Genomic DNA, 12,129 nt, shown 5'->3' on the forward strand with positions numbered 1-12,129 from the left:
GCTTGTGGAAGGCTACCCGAAACATTTCATCCAAGTTAAACAATTTAAAGGCAATGCTACCAAATACTAATTGAATGTAACTTGTGACCCACTGGGAATATGATGAAATAAATAAAAGCTTAAATAAATCACTTTACTATTATTCTGACATTTCACATTCTTCAAATAAAGTGGTGATCCTAAATGACCTAAGACAGGGAATTGTTACTAGGATTAAATTATCAGGAATTGTGAAAAACTGAGTTTAAATGTATTTGGCTAAGGTGTATGCAAACTTCAACTGTAAGTAGATAAAGAGAGAGGTAGGTAGAGAAGAGAGATCTGGGTGCAGATAAAAACGGGGGTAAGGAGTTAAGTCAGCTGAGGTCGAGGGTCGATGAGGTTACACAAACTGTCACAGATGGATTTGAGGATGACCTGGTTCCTCTGAGCGTGACTGACAGTGTAAACATACAGAGAAAAAAAACACAGCAAAAAAAAATCTTCCTCCCTGGAAAGGCAAGCACACACACGCACCTTCCCCAGCCTCCCTAAACAAACACACAGCTGGCAGCCCAACCTTGTGCCACAGAGATCACCGTCCCAGAAAACATTTTTCATTCACTTTGCTTTTATTCACATTTCAGATCTGCTAATGACATCACTGTCCATACATTCCACTGTGTGCCCCAGTATGACCCGGGTGTCTCATCCCAGCAGGCAGATATAGATTAAAACCATCAGCGATCATAATAATAAAAGCAGCATCCTGTTAAGAAAAGCCTTAGGGTGACAGAGCTGATCATCATCTCCCATATTGGTGTAGTATATTTACCTGAACGTAACCATCATGATCAATTTTAAAAAGGAACTACCTCATGATAAATAAATAACATCATCATCATATCATCATCGTCATCAAAATTATAATCCACACTCACTATAAAATATAGGGTACAAACTTAGAAGTAACAAAAGTGACTCAAGTTTTTTGAGAAAAAAAATGATTGCTAGGTGTGTGTGTGGTCATCCATAACCATCCTTGAACCCACCCCCCTCCCCAAATGGCTGCTGTGCCATTGTTCATGTAGTTGTGTACTACAGTTTCCCCTTGCATTACTTGATGTAGATCCAGAAAAACTAGGTTTGCCTAGACTGGCATTGTCCTTTAATGGGTCCTTTAAACACAGCAGGGAAGATATTGTATGGTACCAGTGGACTCCAGGCCCGTTGAACTCAAAATGGACACATTTGAGCCCTGTAGAAATGTCCTGTGTCTGTCTGCTGATTGGACTGACATGGTAGGAGACCTTGAGTATAGTGTACCCAGTAGCAGTGATCTGAGTTCAAAAGCCTCCCGGGACAGTTTGTGTGCTTTCTAGGTGCAGTTCTCACTCCAACCAGCAGGTAGCCTCCTAAAACCACCACTTATTGCCATACTTAAAAGTGACTGTGGACCATACCATTCTGTCAAATATGGTCTTCATTGGAGGAGAGCTACAGCCATCAATCATTAAAAAAGTCCAAAATGGGTCCAAACCCGATACTCGAGTATCCATCATCCTCCCGTCAAAAATCTGAACTCAAGTGTCCATCCATTAATCGCAGAGCTACAGCTCACAGTGTAAACATTCCGCTTCCGTTGTCTGCCCGCGTTCATTCAACCCCCCTCTCGTTCTTCCATTACACTTAGTTCATCATGGTTTCTGTTCGGATGGTCCCAGTTGGTAGTGTGCGGTACTGGTCTGGTCATTGGTACGGGTCTGGTCAGGCGGTACGGTTCTGGTCATTGGTACTGAAGGTAATTTTTGAGAGACTGTGGTAAGGGCAGGGTCTCTATCTCCTGGAGGCGCTCTCGACCCAACGCGACCCGGGCGGCCCGACGACACAGGTCCATCAGGGGGAGGGGCTCCGCTGTAACCAGGAAGAGAAGAGGAAAGGTTAGTTGGTGGTTTTTACAAGGTAAAAAGTTAGCAAAATGCAGATGTAACTTTTTTATGTGTGTGACAAGGGAAGAGGATCTCCGACAGTGAGTGCGTGGTTGGTTTTGTGTTCCATTGCACATGTGGATCAGAACAGTGCATGCATGCGACTGCATCTGTGTTAATGTGTACGTGTTTGAATGCACAAAAGAGAGCGTGCTAGCGTTGTTGTAAATTCCCCTCCTCTCCCACCCACTCCCCAGCTGATGCTCCCCTCTAAATATTTAATATCACCTTTAGTGCCTGCTCCGTTTCACAGCCTGGTAGAGTGACACTATCGTCTCCCATCTGCCTATACCCGTTTCCCATAAAGACATCATCTACAGTAGAAACAAGTCTCTCTGACCATGTTCAAATGAAATCAAATTGTATTTGTCACATGCGCCGAATACAACAGGTGTATGTATACCTTACAGTGAAATACTTACTTACAAGCCCTTAACCAACAATGCAGTTTTTAAAAAATACCACAAAAAAGAGTAAGAGATAAGAATAACAAATAATTAAAGAGCAGCAGCAAATCACAATAGCGGGGCTATATACAGGGGTACCGGTAGAGAGTCAATGTTAGGGGGCACCGGTTAGTCGAGGTATCTGAGATAAAATGTACATGTAGGCAGAGTTATTAAGGTGACTATGCATAGATAATAACAGAGTGTGAGAGGGGTGCGGGTGCAATAGTCTGGGTAGGCATTTTATTAGGTGTTCAGGAGTCTTATGGCTTGAGGGTAGAAGCTGTTTAGAAGCCTCTTGGACCTAGACTTGGCGCTCTGGTACCGCTTGCCGTGCGGTAGCAGAGAGAACAGTCTGACTAGGGTGGCTGGAGTCTTTGACCATTTTTAAGACCTTCCTCTGACACCGCCTGGTATAGAGGTCCTGGATGGCAGGAAGCTTGGCCCCGGTGACGTACTGGCACTACCCTCTGTAGTGCCTTACGCTCGGAGGCCGAGCAGTTGCCATACCAGGCAGTGATGCAACCCGTCAGGATGCTCTCGATGGTGCAGCTGTAAAACCTTTTGAGGATCTGAGGACCCATGCCAAAAAATGCCAGTCTCCTGAGGGGGAATAGGTTTTGTTGTGCCCTCTTCACGACTGCTTGGACCATGGTTGTTTGTTGGTGATGTAGACGCCAAGGAACTGGATGCTCTCAACCTGCTCCCCTACAGCCCCGTCGATGAGAATGGGGGCGTGCTCAGTACTCCTTTCCTGTAGTCCACAACCATCTCTTTTTCTTGATCACGTTGAGGGAGAGATTGTTGTTCTTATACAACACAGTCAGGTCTCTGACCTCCTCCCTATAGGCTGTCTCATCGTTATCGGTGATCAGGCCTACCACTGTTGTGTCATCAGAAAACTTAATGATGGTGTTGGAGTCGTGCCTGACAATGCAGTCATGAGTAAACAGGGAGTACAGGAGGGGACTGAGCATGCACCCCTGAGGGGCTCCCGTGTTGACGATTAGCATGGAGAATGTGTTGTTACCTACCCTTACCACCTGGGAGCGGCCCGTCAGGAAGTCCAGGATCCAGTTGCAGAGGGAGGTGTTTAGTCCCAGGGTCCTTAGCTTAGTGATGAGCTTTGATGGCACTACGGTGTTGAACACTGGGCTGAGGTCAATCAAATCAAATCAAAATCAAATCAAATCAAATTTATATAGCCCTTCGTACATCAGCTGATATCTCAAAGTGCTGTACAGAAACCCAGCCCAAAACCCCAAACAGCAAGCAATGCAGGTGTAGAAGCACCTGAACAGAATGAACAGCATTCTCACATGTGTTCCTTTTGTCCAGGTGGGAAAGGGCAGTGTGGTGTGCAATATAGATTGCATCATCTGCGGATCTGTTGGTGCGGTATGCAAATTGGAGTGGGTTTAGGGTTTCTAGGATAATGGTGTTGATGTGAGCCATGACCAGCCTTTCAAAGCATTTCATGGCTACAGACGTGAGTGCTATGGGTCGGTAGTCATTTAGGCAGGTAACCTTAGTGTTGTTGGCACAGGGACTATGGTGGTCTGCTTGAAACATGTTGGTATCACAGAAAAAGTCAGTGAAGACACTCGCTAGTTGGTCAGCGCATGCTCGGAGTACACGTCCTGGTAATCAGCCTGGCCCTGCGGCCTTGTGAATGTTGACCTGTTTAAAGGTCTTACTCACATCGGTTGCGTAGTGTGTGATCACACAGTCATCTGGAACAGCTGATGCTCTCATGCATGTTTCAGGTGTTACTTGCCTCAAAGCGAGCATAGAAGTTACTTAGCTCGTCTGGTAGGCTCATGTCACTGGGCAGCTCTCGGTTGTGCATCCCTTCATAGTCTGTAATAGTTTGCAAGCCCTGCCACATCCGACGAGTGTCAGAGCCGGTGTAGTACGATTCGATCTTGGTCCTGTATTGACACTTTACCTGTTTGATGGTTCGTCGGAGGGCATAGAGGAATTTCTTATAAGCTTCCGGGTTAGAGTCCCGCTCCTTGAAAGCAGCAGCTCTACCCTTTAGCTCAGTGTGGATGTTGCCTGTAATCCATGGCTTCTGGTTCGGATATGTACATACAGTCACTGTGGGGACGACGTCATCAATGCACTTATTGATAAAGCCAGTGACTGATGTGATGTACTCCTCAATGTCATCGGAAGAATCCCGGAACATGTTCCAGTTTGTGATAGCAAGGCAGTCCTGTAGTTTAGCATCTGCTTCATCTGACCACTTTTATAGGCCGAGTCACTGGTGCTTCTTGCTTACATTGTTGCTTGTAAGCAGGAATCAGGAAGATAGAATTATGGTCAGATTTGCCAAATGGAGGGCAAGGAAGAGCTTTGTACGCGTCTCTGTGTATGGAGTAAAGGTGGTCTAGAAATTCCCCCCCTCTGGTTGCACATTTAACATGCTGATAGAAATGAGGTAAAACTGATTTAAGTTTCCCTGCATTAAAGTCGCCGGTCACTAGGAGCGCCGCCTCTGGATGAGCGTTTTCCTGTTTGCTTATGACGGTATACAGCTCATTCAGTGCGGTCTTAGTGCCAGCATCGGTGTGTGGTGGTATGTAGACAGCTACAAAAAATACAAATGAAAACTCTCTAGGTAGATAGAGTATTTCATAATAAGCTGTAGACCACACTACCTCAGGCGAGCAAAACCTCCTTAGATATCGAGCAACAGCTGTTGTTTACATATATACATAGGCCCCGCCCCGTGTCTTACCAGAGGCTCCCGTTCTATCCTGCCGATAGAGTATATAAACCACCAGCTGTTGTTTACATGTATACATAGGCCCCGCCCCGTGTCTTACCAGAGGCTGCCGTTCTATCCTGCCGATAGTGTATAAACCAACAGCTGTTGTTTACATGTATACATAGGCCCCGCCCCGTGTCTTACCAGAGGCTGCCGTTCTATCCTGCCGATAGAGTGTATAATCCAACAGCTGTTGTTTACATGTATACATAGGCCCCGCCCCGTGTCTTACCAGAGGCTGCCGTTCTATCCTGCCGATAGAGTATATAAACCACCAGCTGTTGTTTACATGTATACATAGGCTCCGCCCCGTGTCTTACCAGAGGCTGCCGTTCTATCCTGCCGATAGAGTGTATAAACCACCAGCTGTATATTCTGAATGTCGTCGTTCAGCCACGACTTGGTGAAACATAAGATATTATAGTTGTTAATGTCCCGTTGGTAGGATATACATGCTTTCAGTTTGTCCCATTTATTTTCCGGCTATTGAACGTTAGCTAGCAAGACGGAAGGCAAAGGCAGATTAGCCACTCGTCGTCTGATCCGCCATTTTAGAACTTTACTGGTGTCCTTTCACTCTTGCCTATCATTATAGGAGAAAAGTTGGGTGGCATCCCAATACTCTTCAATGTCTTTACCAGTCTCCTTTCCTTCTGGAGTCTGGACTACTAGTATGTGAAAATAATGGATGTTATCATACCGGTAGCGTGAAGGAGGAGACAAGGGCAGGTAGCTATTACCTAATGTAAATGTATATCTTATTAGTAGAGTGGAGCCACCTTTGGAGAAACTAATTGCAAATGCCAATCTAAAAAGGACAGAGTTAATTTTCGCAGTTCTGTTTGGCTCGTCTCCTGCAGGTCTTGTTGAAAGGAAGTGTTGCTAGTGAATTATGAGACCCTTTCATATAGGGCTGCCAACTTGGACTGAAATCAAAATCAGGGAGATTGCCGGAGTCGATTAACATTGATCACATTGCATGTATTCATATTAGTCATGCATTAGAAAAATATCCCAGAATAGCTTTTTTGTTTGTACTCATCCTGCTCTAGTTTAGGCTAATTATTCAAGACTCTATGCCAAACCAGAAGGGATGGTAATGGCTACACTGCTTTTGCTGGGTATTGTATTGGGACAGCAACCTTGTAATCTAACTAACAGAAATGACATGTTTTATTTCACCCTTGTCATGAGCTTGTTAGCTCATACTGCTCTCTGATTCGCCCATTAGCTCATATTCTAAACTTTTGATTGGCTTAATTGCATCACACGGCTGGGTGGATGGGAGGGGCATGTCCTTGCCCACAAAACTCTGTGACCCTCGCCATCACTGAGAGAGAGAGAGACAGAGAGACAGAGAGACAGAGAGACAGAGAGAGAGAGACAGAGAGAGAGACAGAGAGAGAGAACTCGTGAGGAGTCTATTGCAGTGATGCCCGCAGTAAGATTACATCCCACTGTTGCAAATATTTCCACAAATATTTATTTATATGTTTTATAGCTATTTTCAAATATAATCTATTTTTGGGCTTGGTTGTGATCAATTTGCAGTGTACTAATTATTATAATTATGTTCAGCCCTCCCTGACAAAAATCATCCCGCAGCTGAATCTAGTTGCCTACCCCTGTACTAAGTAAATGCAACAAATTTCACGTCTGTCTCAGAGTTGACCAAAATGACTAATTCCCAAATTGACTCAAGTCAAGGGAAATGTCAGTTATAACATTGACGTAACCTTTCCTAACATTAGACCTGGATAGCTATGGCGTCATTGGAGGAGACTGACAACACACAGAGCGCCCATCAGAAACAACACACAGTGAGCCCATCACAACATCACACAGTGAACCGATCACAACATCACATAGTGCGCCCATCACAACATCACACAATCACAGTGCGCCCATCACAACATCACACAATCACAGTGTGCCCATCACAACAACCCACCGTGCTCCCATCACAACAACCCACAGTGCTCCCATCACAACAACCCACAGTGCTCCCATCACAACAACCCACAGTGCTCCTATCACAACAACCCACAGTGCTCCTATCACAACAACCCACAGTGCTCCTATCACAACAACCCACAGTGCTCTTATCACAACAACACACAGAGCGCCCATCACAACAACACACATAGCGCCCATCACAACAACCCACAGTGCTCCTATCACAACATCACACAGAGCGCCCATCACAACAGAGCGCCCATCACAACAACACACAGAGCGCCCATCACAACAGAGCGCCCATCACAACAACACACAGAGCGCCCATCACAACAGAGCGCCCATCACAACAACACACAGAGCGCCCATCACAACAGAGCGCCCATCACAACAACACACAGAGCGCCCATCACAACAGAGCGCCCATCACAACAACACACAGAGCGCCCATCACAACAACACACAGAGCACCCATCACAACAGAGCACCCATCACAACAACACACAGAGTGCCCATCACAACAGAGCACCCATCACAACAACACACAGAGCGCCCATCACAACAGAGCGCCCATCACAACAACACACAGAGCGCCCATCACAACAGAGCGCCCATCACAACAACACACAGAGCGCCCATCACAACAACACACAGAGCACCCATCACAACACACAGAGCGCCCATCACAACAGAGCGCCCATCACAACAACACACAGAGCGCCCATCACAACAACACACAGAGCGCCCATCGGAACTCTATTGGAGGGATGCGACACCATTCTTCCACAAGCAATTCCATAATATGGTGTTTTGTTGACGGTGGTGGAAAATGCTGTCTCAGGTGCCGCTCCAGAATCTCCCATAAGTGTTTGATTGGTTTTAAATCTGGTGACTGAGACACACAAACACACCCTTTAACCCCTATGCTCCTTTGAGAACCCTGTTTCAAAGTCACTGAGATCTCTCTTCTTCTAGCCATGGTAGCCAAAATAATGGGCAACTGGGCATTTACATACAGTTGAAGTGTTGAAGTCGGAAGTTTACATACACCTTAGCCAAATACATTTAAACTCAGTTTTTCACAATTCCTGACATTTAGTCCTAGTAACAATTCCCTGTCTTAGGTCAGTTAGGATCACCACTTTATTTTAAGTATGTGAAATGTCAGAATAATAGTATAGAGAATTATTTATTTCAGCTTTTATTTATTTCATCACATTCCCAGTGGGTCAGAGGTTTACATGCACTCAATTAGTATTTGGTAGCATTACCTTAAAATTGTTTAACTTGGGTCAAACGCTTCAGGTAGCCTTCCACAAGCTTCCCACAATAAGTTGGGTGAATTTTGGCCCATTCCTCCTCACAGAGCTGGTATAACTGAGTCAAGTTTGTAGGCCTCCTTGCTCGCACACGCTTTTTCAGTTCTGCCCACAAATTTTGTGAAGTCAGGGCTTTGTGATGGCCACTCCAATACCTTGACGGTGATGTCCTTAAGCCATTTTTCCACAACTTTGGTAGTATGCTTGGGGTCATTGTTCATTTGGAAGACCCATTTGCGACCAAGCTTTAACTTCCTGACTGATGTCTTGAGATGTTGCTTCAATATATCCACATAATTTTCCTGCCTCATGATGCTATCTATTTTGTCAAGTGCACCAGTCCCTCGTGCAGCAAAGCACCCCCACAACATGATGCTGCCACCCCCATGCTTCATGGTAGGGATGGTGTTCTTCGGCTTGCAAGCATCCCCCTTTTCCTCCAAACATAACGATGGTCATTATGGCCAAACAGTTCTATTTTTGTTTCATCAGACCAGAGGACATTTCTCCAAAAAGTAAAATCGCTGTCCCCATGTGCAGTTGCAAACCGTAGTCTGGCTTTTTTAATCGAGGTTTTGGAGCAGTGGCTTCTTCCTTGCTGAGCGGCCTTTCAGGTTAGGTCGATATAGGACTCGTTTTACTGTGGATATAGATACTTTGTACCTGTTTCCTCCAGAATCTTCACAAGGTCCTTTGCTGTTGTTCTGGGTTTGATTTGCACTTTTCGCACCAAAGTACGTCCATCTCTAGGAGACAGAACGCGTCTCCTTCCTGAGCAGTATGACGGCTGCGTGGTGTTTATTCGTGCGTACTATTGTTTGTACAGATGAGCGTGGTACATTCAGGCATTTGGAAATTGCTCTCAAGGATGAACCAGACTTGTGGAGGTCTACAATTTTTTTTGTGAGGTCTTGCCTGATTTATTTTGATTTTCCCATGATGTTAAGCAAAGAGGCAATGAGTTTGAAGGTAGGCCTTGAAATACATCCACAGGTACACTTCCAATTGTCTCAAATGATGTAAATTAGCCTATTAGAAGCTTCTAAAGCTATGACATCATGTTCTGGAATTTTCCAAGCTGTTTAAACTTCTGACCCACTGGAATTGTGAGACAGTGAAATAATCTGTCTGTAAACAATTTTGGGAAAAATTACTTGTGTCATGCACACAGTAAATATCCTAACCGACTTACCAAAACTATAGTTTGTTAACAAGAAATTTGTGGAGTGGTTGAAAACTGAGTTTTAATGACTCCAACCTAAGTGTATGTAAACTTCTGACTTCAACTGTACATGACCCTAAGCATGATGATGTTAACTGCTTAACTCAGGAACCACACCTGTGTGGAAGCACCTGCTTTCAATATACCTTGTATCCCTGATTTACTCAAGTGTTTCTTTGATTTTGTCAGTTAACTATCAAATAATAGAAAGCAAATGCATGACATTATAGTGGGCGAGACTAGATGGGTTCAACCAACATGAATATTCTAGTGATTAGAGGATACACGATATCAATTACAATGGGTGAGTAAAGCACCACATTACACACGGTCGCACACACACCAAGGTTATTATAGTTGACCAAAACTGAAACTAAATTAAAAACTCAAATTGGTGAAAAACTATTTAGTAAGATAAACTTTGGAAAAGCAAAAATTAGGGAATGGGGTTACCTAGTCAACTGTACAACTGAATGCATTCAACTGAAATGTGTCCACATTCCACATTTAACCCAACCCCTCTGAATCAGAGAGGTGCAGGGGGCTGTGTTAATCGACATCTGCGCCCGGAGAACAGTGCCTTGCTCAGGGTCAGAACAACTGATTTTTAACTTGTCAGCTTGGGGATTTGAGCCAGTGGCCCAACACTTCTACCCGCCAGGCTACCTGCCGCTGTACTAAAACTGCTATCTTTAACAGCAAAACTAACAACAACAAAATAAAAACCATCATAAATGTTGTTTAGTTTAACTTTTTTTCCCATTGTAAACTTTGGGCAAAAATCTAATGGGGTTTTCAAGGTTTTTTTTCTAATGGGGTTTTCGAGCTTCTGAATCTGGAGGTGTTTCATATAGGCCTAGCTTGTGCATCACTATAACTAGCTATCAGTTGCCAAAAGGGAAGAAATCTAAGGGCGAGCGTGGAGCATGATCGTGACCCAAAGGCGTGAACAATGACGACATCAAACCCAACATCAGCAGTGGTTGGTCGCAAATGGCAAAGCCCCATATGGGATTATTTTAAGTACATCGCTGAAGAGGACAAAAGCAATTGTCAGAAGATGCGTGGAACAGAGATAAATACCAAAAACCAAAAACACAACCAACCTCAAAGTTCATCTAACAGCACCTACAAAGAATGTCAGGATGAAGACAAGCTGACTTGCCACTTTCTGTCCCAAACACCAAACACTAAAACTAAATTATAGAAAAACTAAATAGAAATGTAATACGTAAAGTAATAAAAACTATAATAACACGCACACCACAGGGAGTGTGAACATGAGAACCAGCTCTGTACACTGTGTCAGGTTACTACTGGACTTAACCAGAATCGCAAAAAAACAAGGCCCTCATTATCTAGATTTAGACAACAGAATAACGACAGGTGCTAAAATGGCTTTGCTGCTACCCCCAGGTACTGAGTGTTGTGTGTGTACACGTGTTACTATACTTGTGAGTACCTCACAACAATAGTAAACCAACAAAAATTCAGAGAAGTGAGGACATTTTGCCATTCTTCTCTATTTTAGGTTTAGGGGTTAGGTTTAGGTGCAGAATTAGGGTTAGGATTAGGTTTAGGGATTAGGTTAAGGAGTTTAGGTTAGAGTTAAGGTTAGGTTGTTGGTCCGCAAAAAGTCATCAAGTATAGTAAGACATAGCTGTGTGTGTGTGTGTGTGTGTGTGTGTGTGAGAGAGTCTCTTGGAGAGAATTAAAGTGAGAGCAGAAAGTTGAATGTGCTTGTGAAAGCACACCAGCAGCCTTACTCAGCTAAGACAAAAAGATAGACAAAGAAACGTTTGACTCGACACTCATTGAAGGCCTTTTTTAAGGAACACTGAGGTACTTTCTAAAAACCTGCCTACTAAGTCTATACAGTATACCACTAGTCAAAAACACTGGCCGTGAAAATATAGTGTGTGCAGGCTTTTGCTCAAGAACAGCACTTACACTCCAGATTCAGCTGAAAAAGGTGTTGATGATTAGAATAAGGAGTTTGAATGGTGTATTGGAACAAAGTTTCTCGATGTTGTCCTCAGGGTAGCACTGTAGAGAGCAATCAGTTTTCAAATGGTACAGTAGACCTACCATTTGTCAAGACCCTAGCCAATGGAGGCTACTCTGTCGTGCTAGCTCTGAGGGTATAAAGACTGGTATTTTCCTATATCTTCCAAACCTTAAAAGCATTTCAGACGCACTGCAACAGTGTGGGCAAGACTATGCCTTTACACTTGTTAACAATGAATTTCTATTTTCGTTAGAGGATCTGAATAGTTCTCCATGTCCTTGGTTTGGCACTTTGCTCTTATTGTCTTTCAGCTGGAATTTCTTCTGAAAATTGAAAAAAATTGGACCAGTGTGAAAATCAGGAGCTATACATCCTAAAATGTTCCATATGGTTCCTTTGCAAATCAGACCCCTTAGATTTCTTCACATTTTATTGTGT

At 44.0% G+C, this 12,129-nt stretch overlaps 1 protein-coding gene across 5 annotated transcripts in view; it reads right to left on the minus strand.

Moving 5' to 3' along the window:
• Window positions 1-592: 592 nt before the first annotated feature.
• The window catches only part of LOC110508890 (SPRY domain-containing SOCS box protein 4), a 124,130-nt gene continuing 112,593 nt past the window's right edge, over window positions 593-12,129 (minus strand). For all 5 annotated transcript variants that reach the window (XM_036966471.1, XM_021589784.2, XM_021589783.2 and 2 more), the window contains one exon: window positions 593-1,893. In XM_036966471.1, coding sequence (XP_036822366.1) covers window positions 1,766-1,893 — 128 coding nt within the window. In that variant the 3' untranslated portion in view covers window positions 593-1,765. The remainder of the gene's footprint in view (window positions 1,894-12,129) is intronic.

This window comes from Oncorhynchus mykiss, chromosome 28 (assembly GCF_013265735.2).
Source record: "Oncorhynchus mykiss isolate Arlee chromosome 28, USDA_OmykA_1.1, whole genome shotgun sequence".
Lineage (NCBI taxonomy): Eukaryota > Metazoa > Chordata > Actinopteri > Salmoniformes > Salmonidae > Oncorhynchus > Oncorhynchus mykiss.